Raw genomic sequence first — 22,247 nt, 5'->3', positions numbered from 1 at the left:
AGTTGCAAAGAGGAGAGTCCTGAACCCCTTTGGCCTTTGGGACAGCAACATTAGTCACAGTGGATGACCCTGTGGTCCCATTGCAGTCTTGTGGGGGTCCTCATACTGGAGGCTCAGCTGAGCCTTCAGCAGGCTCAGAGTCCTACTGCTGCACTGTCATAGCAAACATCAGCCCCCCTGAAGACCACACTGAACAAGGACAGAAGATTCTATTCCATCCGTGTTTGAAGCAGATAACACAGTTTTCCTTATTTCCTCTACTGTTTTCTCACAATACTTGATGCTCCTGAGTGCCAACACACCAGGGCTCGCCCCTCCCCAGATGCAGACAGGGCAGGTGGGCACCCAGGGAGTGATGCATCCCCTAGGGGCTGCTTGCTGGGTGACGCATCCCACGTAGCCCACTTCTCATTTGGCAGTGGGGCTCACACCTACCTGTCTTTAAACCCACGGACCACCTTCTGGATAAGGATGACTTTGTCTGTGATGGCCTTGTCTCTCTCAATCTCCAGCAGCATGTCGTGGTGGTCCTGTGGGAGGAAGTGACACAGCACTCATGCCTCAAGCTTTCCATCTGCCTGATGTGGCAGGAGAGGTGGCACAAGGCCCATCCCCAGAGGAAATGTCCAAAAAAACCCTCTTGGGACATTTTACATCCCAAGTATCACCCCACCTACTCGCTGGGGAAATCCTAACAAACCCTAGTGATCTGCTGCCTTCATCCCCAAATGAACCAGAGCATCCAAAAGCTGTGTATGCAGTACTTTATAGTTTGGAAACAACTAAATTGCGTTGCTTTGCCATGCAGAGCTCCCTGACAGTGCTGTCAGCCATGGGAGCAGTTCCCAGGAGCATGGGACACATTTGGGAACAAACTTCAGGCTGCCTGAGTACCATCACTCCCTCTAGCCAAGGCTGCAATGCCTCCATACCCTAAGAGCAAAACAGCTCCTTGAAACACTGACTTTCCTTGAGCATGCACCAGTCCAAGCTTTCTGCTGACTCCTCTCACCCTGTTTGTAACTCAGCTTTCTTTCCCGGCTGCGGCATACTGAGCCCTGCCGTGCTGGGTGCCGCAGGGGCAGCTCCATGCGTTTCCTGCTTTGCTCGACCTCACGCAGCCCTCGGGGCCTCCCAGTTTCTCCATTTCCTGCCCTGACAGCTGCGAGATTGTGATAACAGGCTCTAGAAAGAGCCACTAGTGGGAATAGCATCTAGGGAAGAGATGGGGGTGTTCATGCTGGTGATGGGGTTGAGGGTAAATTTCAATATAAGCAGTCAGGGTTTACCACTGAGGTTTGCCCTCAAGAGAAGCCTTTGCTTCCAGCCTGGTTCCAGCTCAGCTTCACCTTTCCAGAGAAACACAGGAATGGGTTTTGTAAAGAGCAGTGAGCATGAATGGGGCGGCAGTGCCGGGCTGCTCTGTGTCAGCCAGAATGATGCAGAGAGGGAGGCTGCAGGCACATCTTGGGTGGTGCAAAGATGTGCTGAAAGCAAAGTTAGCCTGGTATGCTCTCAGTTCCTTTCTCTGCAGGGCTCTGCATGAACATTCCTCCTGCTGTTTCTGTGCTTTTTGGGTGAAGATAGGAGATGAGGTTGAGCAGCTCGGTGTCACAGCACTATCCAAACTATCACGCTGCAACAAGGTCTTTCACCATCTCATACCAGCATAGTCTTCATGCCAGTCCCTCTGCTGCCTTCTTCTCACCTCATCCAGGGCATGCGTTCTCTCTTCTCTTGCTTCTTCCCCTCTCACCTTCTCCCTCAGCTGCTCTCTCTTCATTGGCTCCCAACCACTTAACAGAACCAGCCACAGCTGCACCTTATCTACACCAGCCAACCCACCGCCCCTGAGGCCAGCCCACAGCTGTATGTTATCAATGCTAATTAACCCAGCTGCATTCCTCTACAGCTCGGCGCAGGAGGGAAAAGGCCGTGTGCTGTATGTGACTCTTCCTGTGTCCGTATGGGTACATGCATACATCAGTGCTGGCAGTATCAGGGCTTCCTCCTGCCCGCTGTTTCCCAAGCCAGCCCCAAATATCCTGCCTTGGCCCATGTCTTACCCACTGCCACGCCAGCCCAGGAGGGTCTGTCTGTGGGTAAAGGTCAAGTCTTGTGATGCAAAGGGAGTGGTAGGGGGCCCCTTCACAGGCAAGGGTTCCAGATGGCAGGGGGATTTGGAAAACCACCTACCTTCAGGAATATTTTTGTCTTGCCAATCTGCCAGTCACCATCCTTCCCGAGCACTGCTTCAGCAATGCGCTGGCATGTCCCACGCAGGTCGCCCTGGTAGGAGAGGGGATGGGATTCACCAGGACCAGCCTCACCAATCGCTCCTCCCAAGCCCAGTGGGGACCTTTTCTGATCCCAATACCAGCAGTTTTCTGCTAATGAGGTTCCCAGGGCTTTACTGTCACCACATTTAAGGTTGAGTGAGAAGGGCAGGCTGCATATGGCCATGGGTCCCTGCCAGCTCCATAACCATTTTTTCTTCACGTGGAAAGCCCAGAGCACCACTGTAACATCTGGGGATCAAATGTTGCATAACTGCTTTTTCAGAGGAAGCACACCCCATAAATATCTCTGGGGAGCCCAGCAGAGAGCGACCGTTTCCTGTGGAAGAAGATGCTCACCTGCTTGTATGCTGGCTTCACCCCGGGCATGAGCACCCGGTACCGGTCCACGAACTCCACAAATGTGTAGCGGATGGGGTAGCCAGCTCGGCGGATCCGGATGGTCTCCATCATTCCCGAGTACCTCAGCTGACGGACGCACAGCTCCCGGTCAAACAGCTGGGGAGGTTACAGGACACGGCGGTTTGATGGCACATCTTGGCCTGGATTGGCCATAAGAGAGTGGGGACTCTGAAGGTGAGTGGGGCAAGCAAGTCAGGCACCCACCCAAATCCGTCACTTGATGAACCCAAGGCTGTAGGACTGTTGGCTGTCATGGGCCTGATCCGATGAACTGTTCAGTGTGTTTGACTCACTCCATTTCTTTAATTCATTCTTGCAAGACTGGATGTGTCCTACACATTACACTAAGGACTGGGAGGAGAACTGGAGAGTACAATGCAACGGTGAGCATCACCTTGGGAAAATGGGCAGCAATGCTGCATCTGCAAGGGTCAAACCATACAGTCATCCTTGCAATGACCACTCGTGGTTGTTAACTTCTGATCACTGCTCTGAGCTTTGCTGGCATGATCACAGCACTCCTGTACAGGCAAGACGGTACTGTTTTTCAGGCAGAGTAAGCAGAGGACCGTACCAGCAAAGGCTCAGACACTCAGAGGTCTTAGGGTGCTGACATCGGTTGAAGTTAAGGTAGGTGACACCCTGAAGTCACACAAAGGAAAAGTGCAGCCTCAGAAATGCTGAGGCCCTGAGATAAGCCTGTAAGCATCAAACCACCCTGTACCCAGGAGGACATCCGAGGAGCTTCAGATGGGCAGGTCAGAACTGAGGCCAGCTGAGGGTTTTAAGGGGAATGGCAAATCTCAGACCAGCATTCATGGCTGCTCCTGACAAGCAGCAGATGGTTTCAAGGCCAGGCAGCAGACACAGGTAACCCAGTCCTTGCAGATGTTTGCTAATAAACCTGGCTGCTCTCCCTTTGCTTTGGGTGCCTCAGGGAGGAGGATGCGTGGTGCTGCTAGGTGAGCAGATCTGCTGAAGCAAAGGGAGGCTTAGGAAAATCTCTGCCATGCTTTAGTGCATTAGGAAGGATCCTGGAGCCCCTGAGAGCACCCTCTTGCAGCCTGTGTTGTCTGCTGGGAGCATCCAAATAGTGCTCAACCCAAGTCTAAACCAAAGGTGGACATGGTGTGGTGCTGGCACACCACAGAAACTCAGGACAGTAAATCTCAGCCTGGGCCAAAGAATTACTGCCAGGGTGTTATTCATCTGCCGTCCCTTCAGCTGTCTAAAATGTAAGGATCTGTGCATGTACAGATAGGAGCATCTAAAATGTGAGTCACCTCGGCTCTCCCTGCAGTGGGTGAGGAGAGCTAGGTATGTGCCTGTATCTCAGATACCCCTGTATCCCAGGTGCACCTGCTGGGACAGGAGGATATTCCCTATGGATGCACCCATCTCCCCATCCCTGGAGGGAGATTTTTGATTAGCTCACAGCAGCCACTTAACCATGAAAGGGCTGGAGTGAAGTGAGGCAGATCCTGATCCCAGGAGAAGACAACAGATGAGCGAGGAAAAGGCAGAAAGTAGCATCACCCAGATTTGGTCTCAAGCTGTCTCTATCTGAAGTGGGTCTTGAGGATGAGAAAGGTGCAGAGGAAAGAGGTGTGTGTTCCTCTGTCTCCCATTGCCATGAAGCAGAAGGGTGTGTGTACGGTTGTGGGCTTGCAAATAACCCTCCAGTGTTTGTAGGGCTAGTTCATTGCACATATGGGCAACCGTGTGCTCCCGGCATCCAGGCCTGATGAGGCACAGGCTGCTGGAAACAGGTTTGACTTTGCGTGGCTTGTTACCTATTTCATCCCACACTTTTCTCTTGCACTAACCAGAACAACAGAGCAATGCCCGGAAACAGCAGCATGGGATGATGTACAGACCCAGAGAACTCCAGCCAGCATCCTGATGCAAACAATTTCCAACACCCACCCACCCCCACCCCCAAAAGCACATTTAGAAGGAAGCAAAAGTTTTAAAATAACATAAAGTAACAAACAGTCAGGACTTTCCACTGACCTTTCACTTCCCACTATCCCATTTCCTATCACTATCAGTACACTTTCCTTCAAAGCCAGGGACAGAAAATGAACTCTCAGAAAATGTTCTCTTTTGCAGTCACCCTGTACAGCTCTGTGTACCATTAGCTGGCTGTTGGGGTTTTTTTTGTTGTTTGTTTGTTTGTTTTTCTCCTTTGTGTTATTAAACCATGGCCCAAAATAAATTTGGCAAGAATTCACATTTCATATTATATAGCACTGAAGTCTCTAATTCAGTGTTAGCTCATCTACTCATTACTTTAATGGGGAGGTTAATTTCTTTGTCCAATTATTTCAAAATCATAGCTGTTTTTGTGTCTCACTGAAAGTTTTGTAGATAAATGGGTTGGACAGAGACTTCTGGCTTAATGCTTGCAAGAACTGATGAAATACAGACTTCCTACAGACAGAAAATGCCAGACCTAATCCCAGCCATCTGGGTGTAAAAGCAGCTCACAGTCAGGGCACTGGGAATAATTTGTTAACATCAGTTCAGGATATACATCTATTCCTCAACATCACATGTTCTTAAAGAAGGTCTTCTTAAGAAGGTTGATCTCAGCTCAAAAGATGACCTCAGATCAGACATATTGTTAAATATTAACCCAAAATATTCCATTAATATGCTATTAGGCCCTTTTTTATGCTTACAAAAACCAGAATAAAGGCACAGCAAACTGCTCTGAGAGCCTCCAGAACTTTCACCCTGCATCACACCAGGTTCACTGAACAGCAAAAGTAAGTTTCAAACAAACACTGCTTGTATGTAACAGCTCCTAAATTCAGTATTTTATGGGTTTTTTTGCAGTCAGTTGAGCTTTGCTAACAGACACCAACTTTAGATAAAGCTCCAGCTCTGGCTAGGTTAAGTGCCAAGGCACAGGCAAAATGATTCAAAGAAACAAATAGTTGGAATTATTTTTAAATGAAGCTTGTCCTCACCAAGCAGTATCACTATTAATAGTGGTGAGCAGCTAACGGTGATTGCTAACAGCACCAGGGACCAATCCTGCAAGGTGCTGACCGTGGGATTGGGATGTTCAGCACCTGCCTTATTGTTTACTGTTAACTGCAAATCTCAGAGTTCCCTGCATGACCATTTTGTGGTCAAAGGGATTTACAGCTACCTCCTTCCCTTTCATTTGCTTCTTCAAGTTTGTCCCCAGAGTGTTTGTTGCTTTTGAAGCAAGTCCCTAGGCATCACAGCAAAACAATTCCTCTCACCATTCCTCTGTGCTATTTTGCCTCTATTTTTCTCTGCTTTTAGGATTGAGCTTTGGCAATTGTGGGGGGAAAGCAGCTGAAAGGATAAAACAGGGTTGAAACTGAGTGAGAACTAATGGGAGCAAAGATTTTGGAGAAAACTCGTGGGGAGGGGGATAACTTTTAGGAAATGTTGAACCCTGCCATAGGGACTAAACCCAGGGCCCTACAGCTCACCTGGTAGGGTGGCACCTATCCCTATGGAAATTCAGAGACATTTCCAAATAGGAAAAAGGGATGCAGGCTGAATTCCTCCAGGTTGTCCTTGGGAAGAAAAGCAGGGGCAGGAGGTCCCCTCTGTGAAAAAAGTTTTGGGGTGCTATGGGATCGCAAAGCAAGTGCCTGATTTTGCCCACCCTTTGGTGAACCCCTTGCTGGTGGAATAGGCTGTGGGTTGGCTTCCTAAGCACCCAGGATCAATCCTGACTCCACTGATGCCCCAAGGAGTTTTGTCATTAGCTCCAGGGCAGCGTGACCCCGCGGCCAGTCCTGTACAAAAAGCTACCAGGAGAGAAAAGCAGGACTTACCATGGGCTTCTTGTACTCATTGGGCTTGATGCAGCGAACAAAAAAGGGCTGGCACACGCTGAGAGTCCTCATCAACAGCTCCAGGGACCGCTTGAACTGGCTGCTGAGCGTCGGCGAGCGCTTCCTCGTCTCCGCTCCCTGCAAAACCGCAGCGGAGCGGGCTCAGGAAATGAAAGGATAACAGTGCCTTTCCCCTCCGGCCACATCCCCGGGAACCTCCCGCAACAGCCGGGGCTGGAGGAGGGAGCAAGGCCAGAGGCGGTTAAGTGTTGTGGCAGGAGAGGGGCAGGGGCAGAGCTGGACAGCTTGCAATGGCCAGACTCTGACAACCTGCTCCATACACCTCTACCCAGGGAGGAAAAGCGCCATCATTTAATTTCTCCTGCTCAAACCTTCCTGGGTGACTGGCAATCCTATCTGCCCTATGCAAAGCCATGAGGAAGATCTGCCCATGAGGGCAAACAGCCTCTTCTGGACCATCGAAAAACTCTATATTGCAGCTTGGGGCAATGCATCTGCCCAGGGATGCTCCTTGGGAACGGCTTGGGCTTCCCTGTCCCCATGCATTGCAGCATGGCCATGCCAACTCCTCTCTAATGGTTCGTTATGTCAGGCTGAGCCCTTCCTGCTCCCTGGAATGTAGGACCAGAGACCCATGTAGGGTAAAAAGAAAGCCAGGGCACTTCTGCTGCAGAGCGACTCTACAACAGTTCTAGAAACTTCTAGTAAGGTCTATATACCTCAGCCTGTACTACAGAGAAGATTAGAGCTGTTTGGAAAAGAATATTGGCTAGACTAAATGAGGTAGGTATTTAGGGCAAATCAGGATGATTTTGAGTTATTTTGCTTAGTTTAGCTCCCTTGGTTAAGTTAATAATCCAATCTCCATTTTGGGGCAAGTGTTTCTAAAGCAGAACAGAGATGTTTCCCTTAATAGGCCCTTCTCCCTGCCCTGGGAGAACCTTGTTAAACCACCTCCAGGCTAAATGAAGCCCCTAGCCCATTTTATGTGTCAGTCACTATCACCTGAGCTCATCACACATCAGTCACAGCGATGCTGTGTGTCTCGTAGGGTCTGGTGTTCAGGGAGCCTTTGTGGGATAGCAGGTACTGCCGGTGGGTTGGAGGAACACTTAAGCACCAGTATGCAACATTCCCCAAATAAAAAATAGGGCAAGCTGTGGCATGACCTAATGGCTAGGGATTTCCCAAAGGGAAGATTCCAGCAGGATTTTAAAGCATTTTTCCTCCAAACATCCTCTTCTTTACCGGTGGTCAAGCCACTTGTGGAGGCACAAAGTCCCTGTTTGCACTGGTCTTGCTGTTATGTTTCACAAGGTGGTGAGTTTAATTTCCACTTCTCCAAAATCTTTAAGTGTGCTTCATCATACAGCCCTAATAACCTGCCAGATAACATTCCCACCCCCCAAAATGGAGGAATTTCATACAATCACAGATTGTTCAGGTTGGAAGGGACAATGAATGTCATCTAGTCCAACGCCCTCACCATGGGCAGGGAATTTGCACAGCTCAGGCTGGATATGATGTTGAGACAAACCCAGTCAACACAAACACAAAATCATCATGGAATTCCAACAAGAGAAAACCCAGTTCATGCACACACCAGGAAGCAGGGGCAGCTATAGGTGATCTCTGCCAGTACAATCCTCCACTGAAGGGACAAACTGTTAACAAATCTAGAGTAATTAATGGATGCAGCTGCTACCTGCAGAGCACTGTAGAGTCTGGCACTCACATTCTATCACAGATTTGATGAAGAATAGGCTGTTTCAGCAAGAATCCTGGTCTGGATAGCTTTGATTAATGTTTTCTTATTACTTTGCTAATTATGTGCAAGGGGTCACCTCTCTGAAATGTGGAAGGGTAGCCGCAGGGGTTAGAAGCAGCAACAGATGCAGGAGCAGGGCCAGAAGTTGGAAGCAATTGCATGTTAGCTAGGCTTGTCAATTTGGGCTTGTCTGGGAGAGGTCATTTTTCAGCTGTGGTGGTAGGAAGGGTGCAAGACTTTGTACGAGTGTCTACAAGGGAATGCATGAGCGGTTTGCTCCCAGACAGCAGGACCTGCCTCTCTAGGTCACTGATGCCTTGCATTGCTTCCCTGCATGCATCTAGCTCTGGTAAAAAGCAGTGATGGTTTCTCCATCCTTGCACCTGACAGCTTTTTGCTGGGAGGGGTTGGAGGGAAGGGACAGCAGCCAGAAAGCAGCTTGTCTTCCTATCCAAATTGTCAGAGTGGTCTGGGCTCCTCTTCTCAAGACTGCACCATCCCATCCATTCACATGCTTCCTGGCCCTGACACTGGTGCACAGACCCCTCTCAGCGGTGGGCACCAGCCCTATGGGCACTAACTGGGCTCTCAGGCACAAAATGAATACTCATACAAGGGCTTTGCATCGGCTTCCTCCTGCAGGGACAGGGTGACACCACTGAAGTCATCGCGGTTCCTCTCACCTCACCTCAACACCAGTGTGGGGAGAATCACACCTCTTTCCTTATCCCAACAAAACGGCCAAAAAAAGGAGTGGAGCAGCCTGCCAACACAGCCTAGCAAGGCAGCGAAAATAGAGGTTTTACTGCCCAGGAGGAGCATTTTTTAGCTAAAACCAGACCCAGGCTCCATAGCCTGAAGGAGAAAGAGCTGAGTACATTCGGCTTTTCTCCTGGCCAGACATGTCTTAGCTTTCAAACTCTTGAAACTGTAACATCTTTGAGACTCAGCTTATCTCTTCACAGGTGTCCATACAGAGCCTAGCGCAAGGGAGGATGAGACCTGTGTGTCACAGGGAAGGACGAACGGGATCCACAGGTTCTGTAGCCCAGACTGGGGCACTGAATAATCACTCAGTCTGTGCTCAGCATCAAAGGGAAAAAAATGGAAAAGAAAAATAAGAAAAAGGAAGAGAATTACGTGGTTACAGAGAAGCTCCATCTCAGAAGAGAATTCAGAAGGATGGGCAGACCAGCACAACATTCAGACAACCTTCAATGCTACTTCTTTCTGCCAACTCAAGCCAGCCTGAACTTTAGGGGTGCAAACACATTCACGGTTGTTTGCAGTAACATAAAGATAAAAGTCAAGGCAGGATATCACCAGAAGAACACAAGAGTATGTCTCCCCAGCATGGGGTGTCCAAGATGTCCAGTGGCACAGCTGGAGCATCAGGACATTTCCCAGCATCTCTGTGGAGCTGTAAAATCTCTAGGGACCTATTCAGGCTCCTTCCTCTGGTGTCTTGGACATGTTTAGGTACTTACATGTCCACAGCTGAGAAGGCAGTTACCAGCTCAGCCTATCTGCACCCGGCAGGTTCAGTGGATTAAGTTGGACGCAAAGTTATGGTGGGTAGGATGGTCTTCATACAGACCCAGAGCCTGAGCAAGGATGATGACAAAGGTTTTTTTAGTTTTTGACATCCAAACCAAGTAAACAGAAGCAAGGCGAAAGGCAAGTTAAAAGGAGAAATGTCACTGAGACAGAAATGGTAGGAATTACTAATGCTGTCCCTCTGCACCTTCTCCTCCTTTAAGGAGAAGGCTGCATGGTGAACCAGGAACAGTGCTCAGCACTAGGCCTGACAGAGCGATGGCTTTGGTGGAAATGCAGAAAGATTAATTTCTTAAGGTGAGTTAGGGAGAGAGAGAGAAGCATGTACCCCCGGCAGTACTGTGGGGAAAGGTTCTGGTCAAAGGAGGGTCATCTCATCTCTTTAGGACTATAAGGTCACTAAAATGGACCATAGCAACACGACATGATGCTTCTCAGCCTTTTTTCTGAAGTCTGAGAAAAATGATGGTTTTTGTTTGTTATTTTGTTATATGCAATGTCACTTGGATGGCCTCCAGATGACCAGAGAAAGTTGAGGGCCCCTCACAGCAGGTTCTGCAGTGACATATAGTGAAGAGACAGTACATATAGTGAAGAGACAGTCTCTTTCCTAAAGGCTGTGCTGTCTGGAAAGTGCCTTCAGATGCAAAGCTGACATGGGCTACATAACAGTGATGAGTTTGGAACTACACCCCCCTATTTTGAACTACACCCCCATTTTATAAAACTTACTGATGTTGATGTGATGTTGATGTATTTGGAAAACTTTTGGTGGCTTGGCTGTTCCACCCTTGCCTCAGTGCCCGACAAATGCTGTCAACTATTATTAATTAGAAAATGTACAAAACTAGAGGCTATATTATGAGAACAACTATGACAACAACAAAACTCATAGAAATCATCAGCATTATGCCTCCCATTTCTCTGTATCTCCTGTTGTCTTCAGAGAAAAAGACTGGCCTGGGCTTTTCTAAGAGATTTTGCACAACAAGCTTCTCCTGGATTTAATCCCACTATGTGCTAACTCAGGAAGGATTTTTGTGTGTGTGTGCGTGGCATTGCTACCACTCTAGACAGGCCCAATGAAATGCTGCAATCTAAACAGTTTGCAATCATGATATGGAGAGGAAAGGAGTCCAACTCTGGAATGAATGGCTTCGGGTCATTTAGGGTCTGATCCCCCTCATTGGAATTCCAAGTCCAAACATCCGAGACACTGCACAGGTAAGAAGGGTTGAAATTCAGCCCCATGCAAGGATCTGAATTTGGAAAGTCAGATCTATCTCGAACATAACCCTCTGGCTATCAAAAGATTGTCATGGAAATGTGAGCAGAGTTGCAAAGCTAACATAAAAACTTTAGCACACAGTATGCTACCCTATGGCCAAATATCTAGCAAGAAAGGTTTGGGAGGCTATCAGAACCAGTCAGGAGTTGAGATGCAACAGAAAAGACCTAAAAATGTGCCAAGAGCATGTTTTGGTGATCATGGCAAAGTTCAATATTAACTGTGTCTTTGAAGGCTTGGATTTGAACTCTCCTCTGGACAAGAACTAACCCCACCTAGAATGATGGCATTTCCAAGCAATCCAGAAATGCAATCCAGGAGTCTCTCTTCACACACGAGCTGTCAGCTTCCTGCCCCCAAAAGGGCAATACAGGGCCAGATTTGCAGTTGCATGGAGGAATAATGTCCCACTGAACCCAACAGTGGCACCATGATAAACAACCACCAAATCCCACAGATGAACCATGATTCAAATATCAGAAAAAAATCCTCCGAACTTTTGCTCAGGCTGGTTCTGATTTTATCCAAACCAAATTCCTGTCGTTACAAAGCTCTTCTGAGCTGAATTCTAGAAATAAATTACAGTCATACACCTGTATCTATTCAACAAGCTGTAAAAATGCTCTCCATCACATTGGATGCTTGAAATGGATCTTCTATAGATAGTGCAAGAAGAGGAATAAACCAACAAGAGCAAAGCACAATCCTTGCCAAGGAGAATGAATATATAACAGAGGAACTCGTGTATTCAGTTTACCTTTGGTGTGGGTGTGGGCGACTGGCCAAATGTGCTGGATGCATAGCCACAGAGAAACTACGTGAAGCACGGGTGAAAAACAAAAACAAAACAGAGACAGAGAAGAGCAAATAGTGAAAAGAAAGAATAACCGAAATGGGATCCTGACATTGTTAATCTTGGTGGTCCAGATGTTAAAATATTTTACAAACAAATTCATTCTTAGAGTGTTGTCTATCCCCCTCCTGGCTTTTCCCCTTTTTTCCATGTTCACATCCCTGAAGCTGAGGGACACCCCTGAAGCTGCCACTGTCCAGATTTTGCTTCTTGGAACAACTCTTCTACATCTTTTAATGTCACTCATTATCCATTCAGTTTCAGCCATCCCCACTCCTCTCCCTCTCACATCCCTGCTCTCCTGTGACCGGTGCTCTCAATACACAGCAGTTGGGAAGATGCCAGGGGAAAAAACAGATTTTCACCAAAATTCTAAAGAAATCCCTCCCTTCTTCTTGGATTTTAATCCAACAAATCAAATATTTTTCCATAGAATTGATATTTTTGCCAAGGGGAAATCCCCCAAATTTCCTATTTGTTTTTCCCTTCACCAGTTTCCATCCTCCACTTCTCATTCTACCTGTTCCTTGAGCAAGCAGTGCTGTCAGACCACACTAGCTGATTCCTCAGAGTAATGGTGTACAATTCCCACAGAATCCATCATTTCACCTGGCACCACTCAAAGCAATGTTCCAATTCAGCAAACACATGCAAATAGGCCTCCTCCACGATGGGCATGCATAAAACCAGCTTCACATACCCATGTGCTCCAGCAATACCCAGTTCACCACACAGTTTTTGTTGTGCACAAATATTATGTCTTTCAGAGACCAAACAGTTACTACTGCATTCAAATAAACACTCTCGACTAGTTTTCAAACTCCTCTGGTGTGTGGCTTTCTCAAGTTTCTGGCACGTAAGGATCCCATTTGAAAGGCTGAAGGTAAAGCAGATACGGACTTGCTTTTCACTGACTCACAAAATGTTACAAACTCCTCGGTAAGCTCCTGAGGACCAAAGGTTGGAAGCTGTTGAGCAAAACACCTCATTATTTGATTTAGCTCTTAGCAGAGCAGCCACTTCTCTCTTCTTAAGGGAAGATAGATTTGATTGACCTGGCCTGAGTGCCTCTGAAAGGTTTCTCCACGGGTTGTCTCACTGATGCTTGGCGAAGGCGTGCACACTTCCAAGAAGAGCCTTTGTCCCAGCTCTTTGCTACATGCAATCAATTCCTACGACCCAGGCTCATATGCTCCTTCTTTTGGGGAATGTTTTAAGAAAGAGGCTGCAAAGATTATTGAATTTTGATGGAAAGCAATGGCAAAATCATCTCAGCCCCATGTTGGATCCTGCTTGTCTGAGCAGTTTTGTTTACATCGTGCTCAGGGGATTTGTGCGCTCCCAGTTCACACTAACATTGTGTGTACTTAGGGGAGCTGGTGCACAATGTTTGCTCCTCTTGCAGTTCCATGCCAGTCTGGCTACAAATCTCTCATTCAAAAAAGAAAAACAGAGATTGTTAAAGTATCAAAGCACAGGGGCTACTACTCGGGACAGATTCTGAATATTTTTAATGGAACAATAAAAAAATATATGTTTATCTCAAAAAGAACTGCTCTGATGCTTTAAAAGGTCTCAGGTTGCAGACAATGCCCAGGTGAAGATTTCAATTTTGCTATTATATACTTCCATTATCTTTTAAAGATGCTTGGTAAATGTCCCTGTGAAGAAGCCTACATGACTCTGTAAAACTGAGCGCTCCCTCTCATCGATTCCCCAGAGTGCATCTCTGCTTTGCCCAAAGAAGCAAGAAATCGTATCCAAGGTGAACTGCAAAGCTTGCACTGAAAATAAAAAGCAGTGAGGAACAAGCAATAAAAAGCAAAGTAAATGGCAGCACTGATGCTAAGGGAGTTAGCGTCTAGTTCAGCATGAGCATCCACATCTGGGGATAGCTCTGAACCCACCGGGAGTGTGGTGCCAATAAATATTTGTCAATATTTGTCAATCCCTGATAAATGTTATCTTGTTCCTAATTAACATTGATCATTCATTTCAGCAGGAGCAAAACTGAATGGCTAAAGGTTACAAACAAGGCTTGCAAAACTGTCTGCAGCCTATTTAAAGACATTTCTTGGGAATTTAACCATTCCTTTGCCTTAGCAAGCAAAGGAATTGAGCACTTAAAACTGTTTGGCACTCCTGAAAGTCCCTAAGTCCCTTGGACCATCAGTGGCCTTGGCTGGCATTTGGAAATAGGACTCCAGCTTCCAAAAAACTTGGTTGCATTGGAAAATTGTATCCCCACACCCTTGGCAGTCCCATAGCTTTGCCCGGGGAAGGACTGGGGGATTCGGCCATGGTGACCTACCTGTGTAGACTTTCAGGTTCTGCAAGGTTGATAGTTTAAAACAGTTTGTACTTCAATTTTGGGAGTGGGACTGATGACGTTTTAGTGGGGAGATGTAGATGTTCAACTTACTCAAGAAAACATCATATATTTGTGTTTTTAATGGAAATAGTCACTAATCTCAGCATTTAAGCTGATATCCCAGTAATAAATGCTCAGACGGGGTAGGAAGGGTTAAAGCAATAACTGTGCCTTTCTTCAAAGCTTCAGCACACATGATCTTCTCCCACACTGAGCATGGAGTAAGCACATATGCTCCTGGAGGACTGGGATGTGGAAAGGGGAACTTTGAAGTTCAGCTTGTGTAACTGGTGTCCCCTCTCTCTGCTGTCTTTACAGCCAAACAAGACTGTTGGGTGGTCCCTCCCAGTCCTGCTGCTGTGCTTAAGGGCCAGCTGGATTGTCCCTTCGTTCTGCTCTGGTCTACAGGTATTTGGTTTTCACTTCTCGCTCTATTATACACAGATCTGGACTATTCAGCTCAAGGGGCTAGCTCTCTCTTGGATTTCTACAAACACAAACCTTATCGCTCCCACCCTGCACAAGACAGGAGCAATCACAGTGCAAAATAATATTTGACGAGCTGAATGCAGTGAACTGGGGGCGTGAGCATGGGTGTACCCGTGACACTGCATTAATGCTTTCTGATGGCTGGCTCACACTAACAGGTCTGAAACACCCCAAACAGCATCAGAGCAATATGACTCTTACAAATCTTCCACTCCTCCCCAAGAACACCCCTCCTTGTGAATAAAGGTCTTCTCCCGCCTGCATTACCATTGCCACATCTGCTTGGAAGATCTGCTTGATGAATTTGTTTTTTGAGGAATGCACCAGCTGAATGATGTCTCCATGCAGCGTGTCCCTGTTTTTCTCCAAGAAACCTAGAGAAATAATGGGACAATAGAGAGATGACACAGTGCAACATGGGCAGTATGTGCTCTACAAGCAGCCGCTGGATTGCTGGAATACTGGCTGTTCTTGGGGAGGTAGTGGTAGTGATGAGTGGGCAGAGAAAGGGAGACCAAGAGAAGGAAGAAAGAGGTGCATCTTGAGACTGGATCAAAGATGCATGTCGTGCAAAGCACTGCAATTCTGTCATGGGCACACACAAACAGAAAAGCACCAAACTGCAGCTCATACACACCACTGAAGGGCCAAGTCATTGCATCCAGGAAAGGAGCACAGTCCTGCTCTGCTCCAATGCAGCAGCAGATCACCTTCCCCCGAGCATCCCCTCACAACTGCAGTGCCACTGGAGCTGCCCCATACCTTTTGTTTCGTAATAAACAATTCCAGCAAAGTGGTTGATGCCAAACTGGGTTTCGTAGTTATTCTTTGGAGGAATATAGTTGGTGTTAAGCTTGTGCTGGGAGTTCAGCTTGTGTAACATGGTGGCATCTGTACCCTGTGCAGGAAAAGATCTGATGTTAAACCAGGGTTTGTCCAATTGAAATAATTTTCCAATCAATAGTGCATTTCTTTTTTGTCTTGGGTGACAATGTGTATTTATTTTGTGAAGTGTTGGAAGGTGTATCTCAAGTGCAGAAATTAAAGAAATTGATTAAATATCACTAGTATATTGTGCTATATTCAACATAGTGCTCCAAAGGGAGTATATATAATGTTATTTTCTCTTAAACTTTTTCAAAGGCTATTCTCGAGCCTCTTGCAGGCATGTCCTTCCATCAGAAATGCTAACTTGTTTTAATTTTGGTTGTGATACTCATGGAAGAAAATGTGACAGAGCAATAAAAGCTATGCATAGGCAACCCACTGATGAATGTGTGTTTGGGGCTGATCAGACCTCTCACAGGGTGCCAGCATGCAAGTGCAAAGGGGGTAAAAACCAGAGAGTCACTGGCAGCAGGGCTGAGCCCAAAACACACCTTGGGGAACTTGCTCTCCTCGTCAATGAGGGAGATGATGTTCATGGGCTTGATGGCAATCATGTCCAAGGCATCCTGGTTATCTGTGAACTCAATGTGCTGCCAGTTGATGTTCTCCAGGTTGTACTCCTCCTGCTCTAGTTTGAAGACGTGGCGCACAAAGAATTGCTGCAGGTTTTCATTTGCAAAGTTAATGCAAAGCTGCTCAAAACTGTGGAGGGAAGGTCAAGGAAAGGCCACTTTAGATCCACCATGGTCTATCTTTCTCCATGCTTGAAGCAATACTCTCAGACCACATCAACCACTCAGTAAGGTTGCTGTTGGCTGAGAATTTCCTTATCGGTTCAGATAACCAGTTTCTCTCTCCAAAAACGTTAATAGCCATTATAAGTGTGTAGCTTAAACCAAACAGTTCAGGAAATTTGTCTGCTCCCACATAAAAATGATTAGCTCTGATAATCTCTCATACAGAAAATGACTTGGCCCAGTCCTGTTCACCTCAGGAGAAGTGAAAGGCCTGCAAGACCTTGAGCTTGGGCTGGTGAAGGGACGTTAAGATCTGGTTGTCCTTTTGCAGGCTCCATACCTGTTGACAGTGAAGTTCTCAAAGCCAAAGATGTCAAGGAGGCCGATGGATCTCCTGATACTTTTCAGTTCCTGGGAAGGAGGTCTGTAAATTGCAGCATTGATCTTCTCCACGATCCACACAAAAAGCCGCCCATAAATTCCCTGCAATGTCCCAAAGATGGAGGTCACTGAGACAGGTTAGCAGGTTGCCCTGCTAGTCCACAGCACCACTTCATTCACGATGGCACAGGCTTCCCTAAAGCATGGCCAGCAACTGGACAGTCCCTGAGGACACACTCAGCAACATCTATGCCAGACTCTTGGCATAGTTTAAAGCTTCAGCAGCTGTTATGTAGATCAAAGAAAATGGACCTGAAAGCCTGGATAAAAGACAATTGAAAGCAAAATCCCAGCTTTGGATAGTCCTAAATTTTGGATCTATAGGCTTGCTGTAAAGCCAGACAGTCCTTTTCTTGGTTTCTAAACATCTCTTTCTGCAGATCAGCAGAGTCATATGACACAAGCCAAGGACATCTCGCCTGGGCAAGGTGCTGACTTAAATGTTGTGGCACCAGCTGAACAATCTGCTGATTTAATGAAGCAGCTACTGCTGCTTCAGCAGTTCCAGAACTCCATGTTTTACAGCATTATTAATTTCTTTTGTATAAGTTACAGCAGTGCTACCAGGAGGGGAGCCTGATTCAAACACCCATCACCACTAGAGTAGTCACTGCCTGGATTTGCAAACTAGTTAGGTATCATACCAGCTAGCTTGATCTACCGGTTCCCCACAGGCAGAGCAGGGAGCCCAAGCTGGCCAAAGTATGCCACTGATGCTTGTTTTGCAACCTTACGTGGGGCTGCAAACAGCACAGCAATGATGCAGACCCACCCCATCAACCTCCATCACCCCAAAGCCTCAGGTGATGCTTTAAGTGCTCTGATGGCTGCTGAACTGCTCTGTTCCTGCTACTGTGAAATTCAGCTTTATTTACTGCTGCAGACATGCCCAAATCCTGCAATTCATGGTAATGCTGCTCTGATTTATAGCAGCTGGGGATCTAACCCTGGGGCTCAAGGTGGGATCTTTTCCTGAAGTTGAAGTCACCTCAGAAGGCTGGCCCCTTCCATAGGTCACCTTTGAGTATAGACAGTCTCAAGCCCAGATTTCAAATCCTCTGAAGGCCAGGCTATCTAACCTTCTCCTTCCATCTCAGCTCTGCGTCCATCCCAATGACAACAGAGTTTCAAGGCCATCTGCTTATCTGAGCTCATGTGGGCACCAAGTGAGACACTTCTCCTGGGCACTGGACGCCCTGGGCTCAAAAGTAGCGGATTTCTTCTATTTATCGACAGGAGCAGAAGGGAATGTCCAAAGACTTACCTTTACAAAAGCGTCCCTCACATCCAGCGCTTGTTCCATGCTGAGAGGGGTGGAGACAGTCTCACCCCTGGTGATTATAGTCCGGCTGGTAAGGCAGTTCATCACGTCCTGAGGGTCAACCTGGTAGAGACACCACCAAACACTGCTGCTGACTTTATAAAACACAAGGTGTTCTTAGAATGGCCTGGCCTGAACGTGCATGGCCAGAGGGGAACAGCGCAGCCCTCCATGGCTGGTGGCAACTGACTTTTCTCAGCTATACAGGGCAAATATCTCAAATGATGTCACAGGCATTTTCAGAGAGTAGTTAACACTTTTATACAGTGTTTTACCATGGAAATTGTCCTTGTGACTTAATGTCAGATGCTAATGAGGCATGGGGAGAGCAGATAACAAAGCAAAGTCTGCAAAGCTGTATCCTACCAGCATGAGTGTAGCTTTGCATCCCCTTGACCCCTTTTCATACTTCTGAGATCAAGCCAGGGAAATGTCCACCCCCTAAAGTACACAAAACCAGCCTGCAGACAGCTGTGGATCATACTCTGGGACCAGCGGTGCCTATGGAGATGAGATGGTGTCCCTTGAGAGAGCGCTGTTACCTGCTGGGGAGGCCACTGAAGGATGCTCCAAGCACTGTGTGGATGGTTTGGGTGTGGGCCACCTCACCTTACTTCAGATACACACAGTATAAGTGACATCTCTGTCTCAGCTACTGCAATGAACTCAATGAGAGAAACACTCGTTTTTTAGGGACTGAGCTTTTCGGATGCCTTTTTTAGGATGACTTGCCACCAAAGGTTCTGTTTCTCTCCACTTGTATGAGGGGAAGCTCAGATAGCCAGCTCAGATGGAGACATCCACCTTCATGCAGCCAGTACAGGGCAAAGTATGGCTTACCCAGGTCTCTTCAGCCTCCTAGAGCTGGTGGTGCAAGGAGAGCCTGGCTCGGAGGAAGCTTTGCCACAATACTAGAAATATGAGAACAAGCCAGAAAGGGAACCGCAGCACTGCAGAGCCACTGACCTCCAGCAATGATGCTGCAGTGATTAGCGACGCAGACTGAACAACCTCGCAGGCATCCAGGTTGTCATAGGTCCGAGCTGGGGGAAGAAAGCAGGAGGAAAGCCATCAGCAAGGGATGTGGCTCTGCAGAAGGTGGACGGGGTGAGGGAAAGGGTCCTACTCCACCACCTCGGTGTGATGGCCAGTCAAAATCTACCCATCAGAAGGGAGAGAAAAGCTCATGCAGCACCTGGAGTCCTGCTGCTGGCTGCAAAGGACCTGTACGCTGCTCTGCCAGACACCCTAAATGACTGGTGGGGTAAAAATGTTTCTAGCTTTCTGACTTCCAAAGAGGCTTTGTAAATCACTGTGCCATTTCTGACAGCAGGGAGGTTTACAAAGGCATGTCCAACCACACAGGCACTCGTCAAACACTCCATTAGTCTCTCCTTGCAGAACCTGAGTCTACTGAATGGCCTGTGGCCGTATTCATCCTCCCTACATTCAGAAAAGGTGGATGTCGCTGGGGATACTGGAGTCTGGCAGCCCTGCAGGGTGTGCAGGTAGACTTATTCGCCCTTTCTGACATGCCACAATGAGCACCTGAGTCCCTGGCATGGCACCATGGCAGGTGGTCTGGACACAGCCCTCTGTCCCTGAGCTTGGCTCCCTCTCACCATGCAGAATAAAGAGCAGAGGTGTGCTGGACCCCATCCCCATATCTGGCCCTTTTTACCTTCGTACTGCAGGTTCCCCATGTGCAGGATGGCAGCCAGCAGCTTGGAGATCTCCCAGTTCTCCGTGTCGGTGAACATAAGGACCTTCATTGCAGAGCGGATATTGGCGTACTCCTTGCTATCATCTCTGCCATCGCAGGTTGTGCAGTTACCCTGGGGAGGCAAAGAGGTCACACAGTGCGTGGGCCAAAGCAGAGAGCACCTGGGTATAACTCTAACCTGTGCAGGGCTTGCCCCTACATCAGTAGACATCCTAAATCAGTAGACATTTTTGTTCACAGGATGAATGAGCAAAAGAAGATTTTGAACCTGTGGATCTCGCTCTGCCCTTCAGTGTATACTATGATTTAGTGCTCAGCCCTGTGACCTGCACTTACCCTGCTGTCCCCAACTACCCTGTGCCTGGTGTAGTCAGAAGAGGAGAAAATGCTCCCTGAGATGGGGATAAAGACTGAGAACGAAATGTGCCAGAGGCTTCCACTCATCCAGCTAGAAAGCTGGGTCCCATCTTGCTGCTGACGGGCCAGCCTAAATTACACCTGCTTCTACCAGCTCCTCTGGATTGCCATGCTGGTACGTAGGAAGTGGGGCTGGAGATCACTGGCTCAGTCAGGCATGTGGAGCAGAGACAGCCTGGCACTGTGTGCTGCTGAGAACGCACCACCCAGCCACGCACTCCTCCCTGTCTGTCTCTGCTGCAAGAGCATTGGGTCATATCTAACACCTTGGTTATTTCCAAACAAGTGGTCAGGGCACCAAACACCAAAAGCATCCAAGCCTCTGCCCTGCCCCACAGGAAGAGTGAAAATAACCCAGTCTATACACAGGGGTAGGGGTTTGCACTAAGGCTGTGAAGCTTGTGGTGGTGGGACAAACAAGTCCCACAAGCCCTGTGGCTAAGACTCAGGAAGGTCACAAGCAGCAAAGCAGCTCTTAGCTGCAGAGAAAGCACCGCTCTCTTCTTTCTACCTTGCTGACAAGCTCTCACTGCATCACCCCACTGAACCTCTGCTTCGCTGCGCTCTCACCATCGCAAGGTAGTTGTAGTCCGTGGCTTTCCCAAGACCCAGCTTCTTCTTCTGCTCCATCGTCATGCCTCTCAGCATGCAATAAAACACGTGGTAATTCCTCTCATCCTGGGCCTGCAGTAGAAGAGCACGTGTCAGCTCTGCGAGGACAACAGCACTACAAAGGTCGACCGGGGCACTGCCAGCTCCCACACCTTGCAGGTGCATCACCTTACCTGCCTGCAGACCCGGGACTTCTCTAGCAGGTACTGCTCAATCTTCGCCCCCTCAATGGCTCCCCTTTTGTTGAAGTGGATGTCAATGTACTTCCCGAATCGGCTGGAGTTGTCATTACGGATGGTCTTTGCATTCCCGAAAGCTGCAGGGAGGAATCACAGCAGGTTGGAGAGGACCTGATGCAGAGAGGGTCATGGATCTGGTTTCATGGGCAAAAAAAAACCCTAGAAGAGTGAGGCTGAGGGGGTCAAGAGCAGCCCCAAAGCCTTTCCCTTAAGGCTGGCTGGCTCAATTCCATCTCAGTGTGGGGAAACAGGATATATAGCAGATGGCTGTCCTCGGAAATGCAGAGAGGATCACAGAGAAAGAGCCATGAGGATGGGGTGACCTTATCCAGGAAGAAGGGCTATGACAGCAGGATTTTGGCAGCAGCCGATGAAATACAAGTGGGCTGAGCAAGGCTGGCAGGAGGATGCCGCAGCGTGCAAGGTGACGCTATGCAGGAAATGACAGAGCTGCTGGTGAGTGATTTGGTGACTGAGAGGGAAAGGAAAGAGCTGGTTCTTCAGTGAAATATAGAGGACTAACCCAACCCTCAGCAGAAGACTTCTCCCTGCAAACAGACTGTGCGGACACAGATACCCATGTCTGTCCTCTGTGTGGGTGAGGACTGCTGGCATGAGCACCCTGGCCAACATGCCCTGGAATTTATGCTCCAGGATTGCTGGCAGGTGATGGAGATCTTTAAAATGTATTTGCATTTGCAAATCTCTTCCCTTCAACCCTAGAAGTGATGCAGTGTGTTCAAAACCGCCCTGAGTGCATGCCATGCACCATGATGCTGTGCAATGCCAGTGGTCAGGCAGCCCTGAGGTGCCCTGAGAACCTCGTTGTGTCCTTCATGCCATAACTGAAACCTACTGAGGCCACAAGCTGATTATCGTTATCTGGTTATTCCTTGAACTGCCTTTATTTCTTATTCTACATTCTGTTGCCATTCACTGATCTTGGAAGGAAAAGGTGGGGTTTGCTATCGTGTGTTGCTAGCACAAGGTGTTTGGTCT

At 47.9% G+C, this 22,247-nt stretch overlaps 1 protein-coding gene across 1 annotated transcript in view; it reads right to left on the bottom strand.

Annotated features, from left to right (window-relative positions):
• MYO7A (myosin VIIA) overlaps positions 1 to 22,247 on the bottom strand; it is a 69,377-nt gene that overhangs the window by 33,856 nt on the left and 13,274 nt on the right. Inside the window, 13 exon segments of the mRNA XM_040583456.1 lie at positions 436 to 530; positions 2,197 to 2,289; positions 2,637 to 2,795; positions 6,524 to 6,661; positions 15,138 to 15,244; positions 15,633 to 15,768; positions 16,250 to 16,460; positions 16,836 to 16,978; positions 18,201 to 18,320; positions 19,224 to 19,300; positions 19,939 to 20,092; positions 20,968 to 21,081; positions 21,183 to 21,325. Of these exon segments, the coding sequence (XP_040439390.1) occupies positions 436 to 530; positions 2,197 to 2,289; positions 2,637 to 2,795; positions 6,524 to 6,661; positions 15,138 to 15,244; positions 15,633 to 15,768; positions 16,250 to 16,460; positions 16,836 to 16,978; positions 18,201 to 18,320; positions 19,224 to 19,300; positions 19,939 to 20,092; positions 20,968 to 21,081; positions 21,183 to 21,325 (1,690 nt within the window).

The sequence above is a fragment of the Falco naumanni genome, chromosome 2 (assembly GCF_017639655.2).
Source record: "Falco naumanni isolate bFalNau1 chromosome 2, bFalNau1.pat, whole genome shotgun sequence".
Taxonomy (NCBI): domain Eukaryota; kingdom Metazoa; phylum Chordata; class Aves; order Falconiformes; family Falconidae; genus Falco; species Falco naumanni.
This window is presented reverse-complemented; position numbering and strand designations above follow the sequence as displayed.